This window comes from Microcaecilia unicolor, chromosome 3, assembly GCF_901765095.1.
Source record: "Microcaecilia unicolor chromosome 3, aMicUni1.1, whole genome shotgun sequence".
NCBI lineage: Eukaryota > Metazoa > Chordata > Amphibia > Gymnophiona > Siphonopidae > Microcaecilia > Microcaecilia unicolor.
In genome coordinates, this window is record NC_044033.1 from 461,918,837 (window position 1) to 461,936,012 (window position 17,176).

A 17,176-nucleotide genomic window follows, 5' to 3' on the forward strand; every position below is an offset into this window, starting at 1 on the left:
GCGCTTAGTGTTCCGCGCTAAAATTCATGCATAACTTAATTGGCTTAATCTAATCAACATTGATAACAGGTCTTAACGAGCAATCATGAACACTACTTGGCAATAATTGGAATGTGCGCACACAACCTCCTAAGCATATTCTGTAATGCCCTACACCTAAATTCTAAAGCACACAACCAGAAACGGGCATGGTTATGTGTGGGGAAGTGGGCATTTCATGGACGTTCCAAGATTTACATGCACTGTTATAGAATATTTTTTATTTTTGTTACATTTGTACCCCGCGCTTTCCCACTCATGGCAGGCTCAATGTGGCTTACATATTGTATACAGGTATTTATTTGTACCAGGGGCAATGGCGGGTTAAGTGACTTGCCCAGAGTCACAAGGAGCTGCCTGTGGCTGAAGTGGGAATCAAACTTAGTTCCTCAGTTCCCCAGGACCAAAGTCCACCACCCTAACCACTAGGCCACTCCTATGCCCTGTGCGCCTATATCTATGTGCCAGCATTTATGCCATGTTTCCCTTGGTGTATCATAAATATAGGTGCCACTTACAGAATACGCTTAGGCAGAAATTTATTCTGTATGGACTTTTCAGGCACCATGTATAGAATTTAGCCCTTAGTGCTTAAAGATAGGCCTATTATTTATGTGGCCTATTTTAACTGCCAAGCATAGACGGTCTGGCATGGAATATCAGTGCCTAACCAACTATGGTGTGCGATATAGCCAGTTAATGGCTAGCCACTAACCATGAATATTCAGCACAAATAACCAGTTATCTCCCACTGAATATCTGTGGTTAGGTGCTAAAATGTTATTTAACCAGCCAGTTAAATAGTTTTGACTATCGGTCAGTAAAAGTCTAACCAAACAGAAAAACAGAGAAAACGAAAAAAGTAAAGAAAAGGATATATTATGTAAATTGTAAACTACCCACAAGGATTTCCTTTGGAGTAGTATATCAAGTACGAATAAAACTTGAAACATTTCCAGAGACAATGGTATGACAGTGTGAAGTACTTTTTGACTCAGGGATTTGCATAATAATCTTTTTTTTCTGGCAGCATGATTTTTGGAGAAGTTTATATAAGCATTCTTTTGTTTTCAAAAATAGGGAAACCCATTCAAAAAGTGTTACCTTACATTGGTTCATATTTATTATGCTTCATTAATGTGAACTATTTGGCTATGAATAATGCTGCCACCATTACATATTAATCTATGTTAATGCAGTTTTTATTACATAAAGATCAGGTACAACACATGGTAAAATAATGAGCAGAATTTTATGAACATGCATGTAAAAAAGTTAACCCAGCTTGTGTTAACTCTGGGGTCCTTTTACTAAGCTGCTGTAAAACGTGGCCTGCAGTAGTGTGAGCACGTCATTTGGGCGCGTGCTGGGCTATTTTTTACTGTGTCTATGATAAAGGGCCTTTTTTAAGGGGCCAGAAAATGGACGTGCACTAAAACTGAAACAGCGCACATCCATTTTTTTTGCCTGAGGCCTTGCCGCCACCCACTGACCTAGAAGTAAGGTCTCACACACTACCCGTGCGGTAAGCATGCAGTGCACGCCAACTGCTCTTTATCGCCACATAAGCAGCCCACGGTAGAAAATAGAAAATTATTTTCTACTGCGGGATTTGGCATGCGCCAAATTCAGAATTACTGCCCAGCTCACAGGCTAGCCGGGAGGTGGTGCCAATTTGGCGCATGAAGGCCCTTATGCAGCTAGGTAACAGGGTCCCTCTATTACTGCTTGTTGCAGTCTGAACATTAATTATACTTCTAGAGGGAGCCAATGCTCTCAGGGACCAATGCTCTGGTGCTTTCCCTTCTCACTGCAGTTCACATCCTTGGTGGGTTAGTGGGGAGGGGCTGTGTGATAAGATTGTCAGCCCTAACCCCTTAAACCTCTCCCCCCATGCATTAAACATCCATGTCTAGGACAGGGCCACCCCTACTCTCTGAGCCTTCGTCAATCCTCGCTCCTGGTTCTAGGGATCTTTGCCAAAAGGAAATTATCAGAATTCACTCCTCCCCCAGGAAGATCAACTTGGTAACTGACATGTCCTGACCCCTAATGGCATGCCTCTAATCCAGTACCACTTTATCTGCAGAACATTAGCTAAATATTGCTTTATTCAATCAGAAATTATGCATTTGCAGGGTTGGGGGAGGGGCAGGAATTCTAAGACAAACAGTGTATTTGTGTATCTTCTAAAGTTACACAGATAAGCCCTTTCACATGTTGGCTCCAATGAGTATTTCTTCATGGTGGGCACCTCTTTGTTACAGATGTGGGCTTTTGCATCTTAGAGTATATGAAAGAGCAAATACAAGAACAGAACAAGCAATAAAAACTAGATGCAGGCATGTAGCAATATAAAGATGAAAAAAATAAAAACATCAGGAACTTAAATAAAACTTCAATATCACATGGAATAGTGAAAACAAAATAATCTCATAAAAATGTCTCTTACACAGACATTAGTTGTTATTCAGTGACCACAAGAGACATCAGGCAACTAATCATAGCCCAAAATGTATTGCTTGACTGAAAAAAAACTACTTCAAGAAGACTGTGTTCCTGTATTAAAAAGAAAAGAAAACCAGCTTGGAATTTCATGTACTCTGAGTAGTATAACAAAAAAGTGAATAAAGGGGTATCTCATAAAAATGTCTGTTTCATACAGACAACAGCTGGTGTTTATAAACCACATGCGACAATGGGCACCTAATCTCAGCCCCAAAATACACTGCTTGTTGGAATAAAACTACATCTGTATCCAAGTGTTATTGTACAGCAGGGTTTTCTTCAGTTGATGATAAGCATAAGAAAGGATAAAGAAGTGACTTGAACCATTTCAACTGTGGAGGAAAGCCAAAGGTGTAGAGTATATACTAATTTAAGAGTAGCCATACTGGGTCAGACCAATGGTCCATCTAGCCCAGTATCCTGTTTTCCAAACAGTGGCCAAGCCAGGTCACAAGCACTGGCAAAAACCCAAATCGTGGCAACACTTCATACTACAAATCCCAGGGCAAGCAGTTGCTTCCTTTGTCTGTCTCAATAGCAGATTATGGACTTTTCCTCCAGAAATTTGTCCAAACCTTTTTTAAACCCAGATACGCTAACCGCTGTTACCTCAAGCCAAGTTTTCACCTACTTCCTAAAGTACAGATAGTCTTAACTTAAGTGAAGGCTTTGTGAGAATGCATTTCACAGTGCAGGGGCTACTCCACAAAAGGTTTACTGGCCGGTTTCACACTGAGTGATTTCCTTTGGAGTGGGTATGGTTAGAGATATTCCTTGGAAGGACCTTAGTAATGTTGAAGGTGCATAAAAGGAAATTCTGCTTTTCAAGCATTCTGGCTCCTTTCCTTTATGTGCCTTGAAGATGTGATGTGAAGAGACATTTTTGAAAGGACATCCAAGTCAGAATAGAGACATCCAGCTCATAATGTCCAAAAGGGGAAAGGGGACTTGAAATACTGCCTTTCTGAGGTTTTTGCAACTACATTCAAAGTGGTTTACATATATTCAGGTACTTATTTTGTACCAGGGGCAATGGAAGGTTAAGTGACTTGCCCAGAGTCACAAGGAGCTGCAGTGGGATTCAAACTCAGTTCCCCAGGATCAAAGTCCACTGCACTAACCACTATGCTACTCCTCCATCTCATATGTATTTTCCAATAGGAAATTTGTCAGAATTTTCTTTTCAAAAATACGTCCGATGGATTTCCGTGTGCTGAGGACGGCTAACATAAGCAGCCATTTTACAAACTGGAACGTCCAACATATGAACAGCAAAAAAGCAGGGACAAGGACATCTGTCTGGCAGCATTCTTAGAAGAAGGGCCACAGAGATGACTTTGCAGAGCAAAGGAGTAGCCTAGTGGTTAGTGCAGTAGACTTTTAAACCGAGGGACCAGGTTCAAATCCCACATTAACACTTTTATTTTGTAAATGTGAGCCCTCCAGGAACAGAAAAATACCTACTGTACCTGAAGTACCTGAATGTATACCACTTCAATAGCCTTCAGGCTTGCAGGTACAGAATATATTTTTCTATTTCTGAGGGGTTCATAATAAAAGGAAAATAGTTAAAATGGGATTTGAAACTAGGTCCCTTGGTTTAAAGTTCATTGCACTAACCACTAGACTACTCCTCAGACATGCTTTCCGCTTTGCTAATTATGTCCATAATACCTCAAGCTGTCATAGAACCTAGTATCCCTTTCAGTTTTACTTTCAGGCGAAAGGGAAGGAGACAGCAACCACTGGGGGTGACATGCCTTAATCTCAACAGTAGTCAGCTGCTCAATCACAGCACCTTTTTGCACCCTGGGCATGACTGAAACAGGTCTAACTTAGGAAGTCCTTTTTTTTTAGGATTGGACATTTCTTCCCATTCAGTAATCTCTGTTGGATATCCTGATTTTGAGCCCTCCCTAGTCCCACCCTAAACACACCCACAACATGTCCTCTTGGTATATGGACATACTGTAGTATTGGACATCCTTTTCTGCCTTTGCAAAATCAGGACTTGGACGTTTCAAGCACATAGGCATCCATTTGGGCATTTTGAGGCATACATATGTTTTGAAAATACGCACTATAGAGTAACTTAGCCCTACATTGTACTGGAAGCCAATGAAACATAGCAAACATAATGGCAAATAAAGGCCAAATGGCCCTTTTAATCTTCACCTTTATACCATCCACTACCTCCTCCTTTCCCTATGAGATTCCACGTGCTTGTCCCATGCTTTCATGAATTCAGATATAATCTTTGTCTCCACCACCTCCACTGGAAGATTATTCCATGTATCCACCACACTTTCTACATTTCCTTAAATTACTCCTCAGCCTACAACCTTTTAACTTCATCTTGGTTATTTTACAATTGCTATGCTGTTAACAAAATTGTAAGTTTTATGTTAAACTGTACCTGCTGTACACCGCCATGGGTGAATCTCTTCATAAAGGCGGTTAATAAATCCCAATAAATAATTTAAAAAATAAATGATTGGAAGTATAGAGTAGGCATGCCCTGTGCTAATCGGATAGCATGGATAAATCACTGTGCACTGTCAGGTTCTCAGGTTCAGAGCCCGCGGGGCCGGGCTCTGGAGCAAACGTGAGCCCTTGGGCTGCTGACGAGGAGCAACAGCAGCAGGCAAAACCCACCAACCAACACTGGGTAAGCACACCGGCAGGGACTGCAGGCACTGCCCAGCGAACCGGAACACATGGACTGGAATCCCCCGGACTGGAGGCCACAGGACTGGAACACACACCAGACCGGAACACACTGGACTGGAGCACACCAGACTGGAACACCCTGGACTGGTCCCCCGGACTGGAGGACACAGGACTGGAACACGGGACTGGAGCACACTGGACTGGTCCAACAGCTTCACCTGTACTTAGCTACTAAGCCCCCCAAGAGTTGAGCTCCTGGGTTCGAGTAGCCGACAGGACTTACTGGATACCGGATGACATAGGGACCAGGACTGGAAACAGAAGTGCTCCTAACCCTAAACTGATCTACGTGCTCCCAAGCTCTAAACCAGCAGGAGTGTTCCTAACAGTAAACTGACAAAAGGACTTCCTAAGCCCTATACTAAACAGGAGCTCCTAATCCCTGCTCAAGAAAGGGACTTCCTAAGCCCTAGACTAACAGAGCAGGGAACTAAACACAAAGCTAACACAGGTGCTACTAAGCACCAAGCTACAAGCAGAGCTTTACACTAATAAGCTAAACACAGAACTAACCAGCTACCTAAGCACTGCTCTAGCAAGCTAGATACAACTAACAAGGTGCTTCCTAAGCACTACTCTGGCAAGCAACCAGAAGAGCTCCTAGCACTAAAAGGGAAGACAGGGGAGCCACAAGGAAAAAGAAGGGAAGCTAACACATAAGCCAAAAGTGATTCTAAATCACCAAACACCAACAGCAAAGACTGCAATGCTCCCAATAGCACAAACACCAGAAGTACTTCTAACAGCAAACTCTGCAGTGTTCCTAACAACACCAAACCCAGGAGTACTTCTAATAGCAACAGAGCTTCCAAAGCCCTACACACAGCAATGCTTCCAAAACCAAGAGGGAAAAGAAGGGAACCAAAAGGGAAAAGCAGGAAAGCTAAACACACAGTCACCAGTGCACACTGCACTAACACTAACCTGGCCCTTAGCAAAAGCAAGCAGGGAAACTAGACACAACGTCAGAAGTGCACACTGCACCACCCTACCTACAGCAAACACCACTGTTGCAAAGGCCCTGAAGGAAACAACACCACTTCCTTATCAAGGCCCTCCCTGATGATGTCACACTCCCTAGACCTAGGCAAAAGCACACTGACCCAGAGAGGCCCAACCCACACCAATGCAAAACCGTGAAACATTGAAGCCAGTACACCCAAAGAGAGTTAGAGCAACTCAGGCAACACACACACAGCTGTAGTGAAGTGAGACAATTAACCCCATGCTGCTGGAAGCTGCCAGCACAGAGAGACAGAGCCAGCTCAGAAAGGAAAGAGAAAAGAAACAGAAGCCAGCTAAGAAGCTGACCCCCAGGAAAGAGGTAAGTTTGAGAGGGGTTCAGACCCCAATCATAACAGCACCTCCCCCTCAAGGCTCCCGTGTCCCCACGGGAGCCCCAGGTCTCAAAAGACAATTTAGGTCTCCATGGGTAGCTGTGATGAAATCTCCCAATGGGTTTCACAACATAAATCTGGGCGGCTGGGCAGGACGTGACAAGTACATCTGGAACTAGGAAACCAGAATGGCTTTGGCCGCCACGAGGCTCTTTAGAACGGCTGCTAGGCAGGATCAGAGTCTTGGATGCAACAAGTGGAGTTCTATTCAACAGGAACCATCTCCTGAAGGAGTCCACAACTTCCTTGACTTCCTGGCACTCCACTGTAGCAGCCAGAACTGGGCTAGAGCCCACACCCATCCTGGAATCTGAAGCCAGACAGGAACTTGAACTGGACTTCAGACTAGACCTTGCCCCTTGGCTGGAGCTGGAACTCAGAAGGAGTTCAACATCTTGGCTGAAATGGGAACTCGGAGTAGACTCAGCATCTTGCCTGAGACTGCAACCTGGTCCGGCCTCAGCATCTTGGCCGGAACTGCCACTCAACTCGGCCTCAGCATCTTGGCCGGAACTGCCACTCAACTCGGACTCAGCATCTTGGCTGGACTTGGTACTCAGCATAGACTCAGCATCTCGGCTGGCACTGGAACTCGCTCCGGACTCAGCATCTTGGCCGGAACTGCAACTTGACCCGGACTCAGCCTCTTGACCGGGACTGCAACTTGACCCAGACTCAGCATCTTGCCTGGGACTGGAACTCCAGCTTGACCCGGACTCAGCATCTTGCCTGGGACTGCAACTTGACCCGGACTCAGCATCTTGCCTGGAACTGGAACTCCAACTCTCACCGGACTTAACATCTTGACCGGAGTTGCAACTTGACCCGGACTCAGCATCTTGCCTGGAACTGGAACTCCAACTTGGCCCGGACTCGGCATCTTGGCCGGGACTGCAACTTGACCCGGACTCAGCATCTTGCCTGGAACTGGAACTCCAATTTGGCCCGGACTCAGCATCTTGCCTGAGACTGCAATCTGATCCGGCCTCAGCATCTTGGCAGGAACTGCCACTCAATCCAGACTCAGCATCTTGACTGGAACTGCAACTCACTCCAGACTCAGCATCTTGGCTGCCCCTGCTGCAACTCGCTCCGGACTCAGCATCTTGGCTGTCACTGCTGCAACTCGCTCCGGACTCAGCATCTGGGCTGAAACTCAAAACAGACTCAGGCACTGGGCTGGAACTCAGTGTGGACTCAGAAGCTTGGCAGACAAAGCCCTTCAGGCTGGACTCAGAAGTTTGTCGGGAAAAATCAGGAAGCCACCTTCTTTCAGCTTGGGCTTCAGGAGTATCCCGTAGGGTTGGCTCCGAGAGGAGTTGGAAGCGGTAAAAGAACAGCTTGGTAGAGGGATCAATAGCAGAAACTGGGTTTCTTCGAACCCAAGCCAGGAGACACGCCTTCTTTCCGCTGCAGCTTCAGGAGTATTCTTCAGGGCTGGATCAGACAAAAGTGCAACCCGGTAATCCTGGAGTGTCAGAAACGGATCTAGATCAAAAATGGGGTTGGAACTGGGATCCAAACTGGTACTAGGAGACTCAGTAGACAGCGCCACTTGAACTGGATGCAGAGACTTGACTAGAAGCGCTGCTTGGACTGGACTCGGAGGCTCGGTCAGAAGCATCCCTCGGACTGGACTCGGAGGCTTGAGTGGAAGCGCCACTTGAACTGGCATCGGAGGCTCGGTCAGCAGCGTCCCTCGGACTGGACTCTGAAGCTTGGCTGAACGCGCTGCTCGGACTGGATTCAGAGGCTTGTCTGGGCGCACTGCTTGAACGGGACTGGACCCCTGCTGGGCCCAGAGCGTGGCATTCCCAAGACGTCTTCTCTCAGCGACAGCTTCCGGAGTATCCCACAAAGCTGGATTCAGGACAAGGCTGCGGCGATACTCTGAGAGCATGATGAAAGGGTCCATATCTGAAACTGGGTTTTCAGCGATTCCAAGCCACCGGACACGTTTTCTCTCAGCTGCCGCTTCAGGGGTCTTCTTCAAAACAGGATGAGACAACAGTTTCCCACGATACTGACGAAGAGTCATAGAAGGATCAAGAACAACGATGGAGCTGGACCCCAGCTGGGTCAGCTGGGCGGAGGTTCTTGCCGGGCTCATGGCCTTTGCAATCTGTCAGGTTCTCAGGTTCAGAGCCCGCGGGGCCGGGCTCTGGAGCAAACGTGAGCCCTTGGGCTGCTGACGAGGAGCAACAGCAGCAGGCAAAACCCACCAACCAACACTGGGTAAGCACACCGGCAGGGACTGCAGGCACTGCCCAGCGAACCGGAACACATGGACTGGAATCCCCCGGACTGGAGGCCACAGGACTGGAACACACACCAGACCGGAACACACTGGACTGGAGCACACCAGACTGGAACACCCTGGACTGGTCCCCCGGACTGGAGGACACAGGACTGGAACACGGGACTGGAGCACACTGGACTGGTCCAACAGCTTCACCTGTACTTAGCTACTAAGCCCCCCAAGAGTTGAGCTCCTGGGTTCGAGTAGCCGACAGGACTTACTGGATACCGGATGACATAGGGACCAGGACTGGAAACAGAAGTGCTCCTAACCCTAAACTGATCTACGTGCTCCCAAGCTCTAAACCAGCAGGAGTGTTCCTAACAGTAAACTGACAAAAGGACTTCCTAAGCCCTATACTAAACAGGAGCTCCTAATCCCTGCTCAAGAAAGGGACTTCCTAAGCCCTAGACTAACAGAGCAGGGAACTAAACACAAAGCTAACACAGGTGCTACTAAGCACCAAGCTACAAGCAGAGCTTTACACTAATAAGCTAAACACAGAACTAACCAGCTACCTAAGCACTGCTCTAGCAAGCTAGATACAACTAACAAGGTGCTTCCTAAGCACTACTCTGGCAAGCAACCAGAAGAGCTCCTAGCACTAAAAGGGAAGACAGGGGAGCCACAAGGAAAAAGAAGGGAAGCTAACACATAAGCCAAAGTGATTCTAAATCACCAAACACCAACAGCAAAGACTGCAATGCTCCCAATAGCACAAACACCAGAAGTACTTCTAACAGCAAACTCTGCAGTGTTCCTAACAACACCAAACCCAGGAGTACTTCTAATAGCAACAGAGCTTCCAAAGCCCTACACACAGCAATGCTTCCAAAACCAAGAGGGAAAAGAAGGGAACCAAAAGGGAAAAGCAGGAAAGCTAAACACACAGTCACCAGTGCACACTGCACTAACACTAACCTGGCCCTTAGCAAAAGCAAGCAGGGAAACTAGACACAACGTCAGAAGTGCACACTGCACCACCCTACCTACAGCAAACACCACTGTTGCAAAGGCCCTGAAGGAAACAACACCACTTCCTTATCAAGGCCCTCCCTGATGATGTCACACTCCCTAGACCTAGGCAAAAGCACACTGACCCAGAGAGGCCCAACCCACACCAATGCAAAACCGTGAAACATTGAAGCCAGTACACCCAAAGAGAGTTAGAGCAACTCAGGCAACACACACACAGCTGTAGTGAAGTGAGACAATTAACCCCATGCTGCTGGAAGCTGCCAGCACAGAGAGACAGAGCCAGCTCAGAAAGGAAAGAGAAAAGAAACAGAAGCCAGCTAAGAAGCTGACCCCCAGGAAAGAGGTAAGTTTGAGAGGGGTTCAGACCCCAATCATAACATGCACTTCCTGATTAGCACTGGAGCTTTTACCACTTAATAAATAGGTGGCAGTAAAGGCTCACATACTAATGGCCACACACTAATTGGAAAATTAGCACATAGCCATTAAGGGGAAAATAGAAATTGCAGTCATTTACTGCTGTGCTAAAAGTGGCCTCGGCGTGTGGGAAATCCATGTGTTAAAAATAAAGCAGGCCACTTTTTAGTGCTGCTTAGTAAGAGGGCCCCTAAAAATGTCATGTTGTATAGGTCTTTTTTGCTACTCTAGTTGGTTTGGTACAAGCATGTTCCTTATGCTATGTTGTTTTTATATTTTGGTTGTTATACACCTATATGGTGCTTGTTTGTACCTGGTAATTTCTCAATAAAAAAGTTTGTTCTGCCCTTTCAATGAGGTGTGAAAGACATGCAGTTTAAACTACAGTATAGAAGATCACTATGATAAGACTCAGATCTCTTGAACCAAAATCATCTTTAATGTAGTAATCAAGCATGTGCTGGACAAGATTTTTTGCCTTGCAAACCGGGAGTCTATTCTCAACCGCCTCTCTCTCCCTGCAAGAGAGAAGCTGGGAGGAATTCAGGAACATGCTGAAAGTAATGCTGTATATACTTTTATACTGGTGAAATTTGATTGCATCACAGTAGCTTCAAGGGGGTCATACAGCAAAATACAGCATAGGCAGTTACAGTTCACAGCCGAGAATGCTGCAGGCTACAGCATTTCAAAAAATGGCGCCTTTCACTAAACACATTTAAAGCACTCCGTTCCCGATGAAGCCAGGTTTTGGGCGAAACGAGTTCCCGTTGAACAGACATTGAAATTGAAGAGTGCCCGGCTTAAAAGCTAAGTGCAACAGTTAACGTTGGATTGTTAAACAATTATTGAAAAAAGAAAAACATACCTATAAAAAGACATATTTCATAAGCCGTATTAGAGGCTATTAAATTGTAAATTTATCTGAAATGAAGTTTTTTGCCCAATGATAGAATCGTGGCGTGTGTTATAAGAATAACATAACCGCGCACTAAACCCTGGGTATTCTACCCACGGTTTCTGAGGGCTTTTTCTTCATTTTTTGTAAGCACGTATTTTGTCATTAGAGCTTTATTCTCTGTATTAGGTTACTTTTTTGCTCTAAAGTTACTGCTTTCATTCTGTTGTTTGGTCTTATTAAGAACAAAGTTATACACTAAAGCATGTCCTAAATATTAGATAATTACTTTTTTAATGGTTTACTTAGTTAAAGTTATGATATGCAAACCTTCAGTCACAATCTGCCATTGTTTCTTCAACAAATGCTATGCTAGAACTTTTTTTGTTATTATGGGCAGTTATAATAACCATTTCTACATCTCAAAAATCACCAACTACAGAGACAGATCAGGAAAACTTACTTGATCTTATTTCCGCATCTTCAGATGAAGCATAGTCCTGAAGCAGAAGGATTATGAGTATCTGCAGTAACGCTATACTCTGTGCCATGTATATAGTAGTTCCAGTAACGTGTGGCCTAAACTGAAAGAATACAGAAATTAGCAAGAGGATTAGAAAAGACTTTCATGATGGCCAATGAATTTGGGGTTAGTAAAGCTCTGGTGAGATCATGAATTGGCTTTAAGATAAGATATTAAACTGGTTATAAATCTGAACAAATATTATGCTTGAAGCAGCAAGTCCAATGATGGCAAGAAAAATAAATTTATTTTTGCATGGTTTCCCTGTTAAAACACAACTGGATTTTTTAGTTCAGCAGCAATCGTCCACAAAAAGGTGGAAGAATTATACTATTGAGAACTAAGAACATTACTCAACATTGGATCATCTTCTACCCAACCTACTAAGGAACTGTGGTTAACCAATGGTATTAAACTGTTCCTCTAGGGGGAGTTGTAGTGACACTTTCCAATAGAGTTTGAGGTGACAGCAAGGGAAGGGTCATACTCTGTTCACTCTGTTCACTAGGGCTACACGTGTTACTGTTTTTAAAACATTCTGGTATTTGTATTCCCATCCTCTCACAAAGAAAAAGAAGAAGATAAAATTGCCTCTCTTTTCATTTCCTGGAATTGTAGCTACAAGGTAATACATTATATAACGTTATATTTCTGTGCCACCTTCCATTGATAAAATTCAACCTAAAGGGGCTCTTATACTAACATGCATCAGATTTTAGACTATTGGAAGTGAAGGTACTTGGATGGACGACTGAGAAGGAGGTCTGTGAGAGGGCTCCAGTTGTTCACCTTTGCCTTGCATGCCTGCTGGGCTGCTGCTCGGTGGTGCCGGGCTCAGAGTTAGACCAGCTGATCAGATCTGGGGTCAGGATCTGCATGAGTTGTGAACCACAGATCGACCAAGAAGAGCTGTGAGAGGGATCCACTCGATCACCTTTGCCCCATCTTGCCTGCTGGACTATTGGGCTCGGTAGTGCCGGACTCTGAGGTGGACCAGCTGATCGGATCTGGGATCCGGACCTGCATGGATCATGTGCCACAAGTGAGACGAACCACCTCTCCTGCTCGGAGGGAAGAGACGGCCAGTCCATGCAGGATTGAAACACAGAATTCTGGTCAGTGCCCAGGACGGGGGACGGGGATGACTCCATGCTGCAATGACTTCACGGCACCCAAGGCCCAGATGCACCAGAGAACATGAGGAAGCAGACCTTAAGATAGTATAAAGCCCTAACTGAGGGAGAGAAACCAAGTGACTAAGATTACCCACTACACGGCGCGCCACCACAACCGACATCCTGCCTGCCCCCTCGCCCTCCGACAAAGGATCTCAGACCACCAAGGCAGTGAAAATACCCCAAATGGTATAGACCAAAACCACCGATCCAACACCTCATAGTGATTGAGAAGCAGACAAGACAAAGCACCAGCTCTGCTGCCCTAGTCGGCTAAAGGGTTCCCAACCTTGATTCCTGTGGGGCCATCCGCATACCATCCAGACAGCAAATCCTACAGGGGCACAACTGTGGTGAGCAATTACTGCTATGGGTACAGCTGCAAGAGACAGTAATGGCTATAGACCCAAGAGATGGCAGCAGACACAGACATGAATGCCTAGGTTTACAATTGGGGTCAACTAACTGCATGTCACAGATCCCATAACGCGGCCCCCTTGAGGTCCCCACCACCCATCGGAGCAGAAGTTGTTGAAAAGGAGGTCAGGAGTAGCAGCAGAGCAAAGGAATTTTACGCCCAAGACATCATCCTCAACGACGAACCAGCTCTCCCCCCCAGTGGAGAGAGAGAAAGCCAGAACCGCAACACTAGTGTGGAAGACATCATAGGCTGTGGACAACAGAGATGGAGAAGACCAGAGCAGAAGCACAGTTGTGAGAGATTAAAGCAGGAGTGAAAACATAAACCAGACAGAAAGATTAGACGAATGAACAACAAACACTAAATTCACCACCACTGGAGTCTTAATATGACTCAACAGATGGCCAACTGTCCACTATTTCATAATACTCTAGATAACCGGGATACAAGCTGCCTCAGCCAATGAAAGGAACAAAATACCAGCACTCATCACTGCTGGACGATGCCCAGACTATCAACTAGAAGAGCCAAATCATAAACCTCAGAACAAACCAGAGAACAAAACAATGACCAATAATAAAAAAAAAACAGAACAATCAAACTGAACAGAAACAGAAACTCAAAAAAGAAACAAGCCACAGACAATTACAACCTATTATGCATATCAACACCAAAAAGGACACATATGTTCCAATCCCAACAGGCCACATAAATGCAAGGTCAACAGTCTATAAGTCAGAAATAATTAGAGACTGGATCGAAAATAAACAACTAGGATTTCTATTTATAACAGAAACATGGCTGCACCTCAAAAATGACCCAGCAATACTTGATATATGCCCACCAGGTTATAAAATAATACACATCAACAGAACAAAAAAAAAGGAGGAGGAATTGCCGTAATATACAAATCCTCCTTCACAGTAGAACTAATCACCAAACACAGATCTGCTGAAATTGAAATGATGGCATGCAAAATCACTGACACAACACTAAATGGTCAATTATGTTGCATAATTTTCTACTGTCCTCCAGGAAGCTGGACAAACGCTCAAGATAGCTTTATGGATTTCATATCAAACATCTGCACAAACTAAGATGATGTCCTTCTTCTGGGTGACATTAATCTACACCTAGATAAACACCTTGACCCTAACACCAGAAACCTAACATCCTTCCTAAACCAATGGAACCTCAGAATACCACAAGCCACCTCATCCCATGCAAAAGGTCATTTATTAGACATACTAGCCTACAGGTTCTCAGCAAACAATAACCACACACTAGAAAACCACAAGTGGGAAGAAGTAATATGGTCAGACCACAGCAAACTCACATTCATACTTCAATGGAAAGAAAATGGCAAGAATCGGGAACCAAGAAAATTAGACAACTACACAAACAGTGGAAAGGTGTTCTATATATATTACCAATTGTATATGTATTCTGAAATTACATAAGCCATGACGGAAAATTGTAAGCCACATTGAGCCTGCAAATAGGTGGGGAAATGTGGTATACAAATGCAACATGTAAATAAATAAATAAACATAGCTTCTGGCAAACAATGCAGACCAAACAAACAACCATACCATCCACACTGAACAAAATAGCACCACTCGAATCAAAAACAAGAAGCAAAAAACATCCATGTCCCTGGTTTAATGATGAGATACTAGAGATGAAAAAAAACTCTGTTAGGCGCTCAAGCACTGACTTACACTAGCATTCTATAATGGCTTCAGTGTCTAACTTTGCCATTGTAGAATATTTGCTTAGTGCTCAAATCTTTTCCACCTAACTTTTCTTTTTACACCCTTTCCTAAATATCCCACCATCAGCTCAATGATTACTCCAATGCCAATACTCCTATAATCCCATCTACTCATACCACTAGTATCACACCACCAGCACAAATATCCACCTACCCACACCTCTAGTATCCCCTCACAGCACACCAAGTATCCTACTATCAGGATGATGTTTATCCCAACACCAGCACCCCCTGTAACCACCACCCCTAGGTATCTCTATGAGGAAAGGCTAAAGTGGCTAGGGCTCTTCAGCTTGGGGAACAGAAGGCTGAGGGGGGGGGGGGGTGATAGAGGTCTATAAAATACTGAGTGGAGTGGAATGGATATATGTGAATCACTTGTTTGCTCTTTCCAAAATAGGGGCACGCAATGAAGCTAAGTAGTAAATTTAGAACAAATCAGAGAAAATATTTCTTCACTCAGTGTGTAAGTAACCTATGGAATTCATTGTCCAAGAATGTGGTAAAAGCAGTTAGATCAGCAGGATTTAAAAAAGGTTTGGATAATTTCCTTAAAGAAAAGTCTATAAGCCGTTATAACAATTGACTTGGGAAAATCCACTGTTTATTTCTAGAATAAGCAGCATAAAAATCTGTTTTACTGTTTTGGGATCTTGCCAGGTACTTGTGATCTGGATTGGTCACTGTTGGAAACAGGATACTGGGCTTGATGGACCTTTGGTCTGTCCCAGTATAGCAATGCTTAAATTCTTATGTTCTAATAATCCTTCACAGCACAGTTCATTAATGAATACTTAAAATACTGTCAGTGACAAGTGCTATTAGACTGTCCATAGAAAATCAAAAATCACTCCTCAAAAATATCTTCATGGGCAGATACAGAGCAGATAAAAATTTCTCTCTTTCTCAAGAGAAAAAAATAATTAAAAAATTAAGTTAGAATTTCTCAAACATCTTCACAAAAATAACTTCTATCTGACTACTTGGAATGCACTGGGTGGGGCAGTCAGTCTCTCACTACATAGAATTGGCTTTCTCGGGGTAGGGGTGAGATGCACCTGGTATGTCCACTTTCCTTCTAAAGGAATCAAAAAAAATCTTTGATAGCAGCTGGGTTCTATCAGGACCACTGAAATGAGGCTCCTGTACCTCAGCTGCTCTAAGGAATTCTCTTTATTTGCAGGCCGTTTACTCCAGACCCCCAATAGGTCAGTCAGCCTCATCCAGTTTTCTTATTCTCTTCATCCTTCTCCTAAGTTTAGGCCTGTCTGGCATAGGAAACAACATTATCAGCGGCATAATCAAAAGAGAAGGATGCCCATCTTCTGACACAAATCAGGAGATGGGCGTCCTTCTCTCAGGGTCGCCCAAATCGGCATAATGGAAAGCTGATTTTGGGCGTCCTTAACTGCTTTCTGTCGCGGGGACGACCAAAGTTCACGGGGCGTGTCGACGGTGTACTGAAGACGGGACAGGGGCGTGGTTAAGAGATGGGCGTGATGCAAGTTTCCACATTAGGATTCACCACCCAGGAAAAGGATCTAGGTTTCATCATGGATGATATGTTGAACCTTGCTTTCTCTACCTCACCACCTCTCCCTCCACTAGTCCGTTCCCCTCTCTCTCCTTCCCCTCATTCCCTTTCCTCCTTTCCTGAAGTTACTATTGAGGAAACTACACTTCTCCTTTCTTCCTCAAAATGTACCACCTGTTCCTCTGATCCCATTCCCACCCACCTTCTTAATGCCATCTCTCCTGCTCTTATTCCTTTTATCTGTCACATTCTCAACCTCTCACTTTCCACTGCGACTGTCCCTGCTGCCTTTAAACATGCTGTGGTCACACCTCTCCTTAAGAAGCCTTCACTCGACCCTACTTGTCCCTCTAATTACCGACCCATCTCCCTCCTTCCTTTTCTCTCCAAATTACTTGAGCGTGCTGTTCACCGCCGCTGCCTTGATTTTCTTTCCTCACATGCTATTCTTGACTCACTACAATCTGGTTTTCGCCCTCTCCA

General features: G+C 44.6%; 1 protein-coding gene across 2 annotated transcripts in view; it reads right to left on the minus strand.

Annotated features, from left to right (window-relative positions):
• Positions 1 to 17,176, minus strand: part of COL21A1 (collagen type XXI alpha 1 chain) — a 353,696-nt gene that overhangs the window by 298,606 nt on the left and 37,914 nt on the right. For both annotated transcript variants that reach the window (XM_030198983.1, XM_030198984.1), the window contains exon 2: positions 11,730 to 11,850. In XM_030198983.1, the coding sequence (XP_030054843.1) occupies positions 11,730 to 11,817 (88 nt within the window). In that variant the 5' untranslated portion in view covers positions 11,818 to 11,850. The remainder of the gene's footprint in view (positions 1 to 11,729; positions 11,851 to 17,176) is intronic.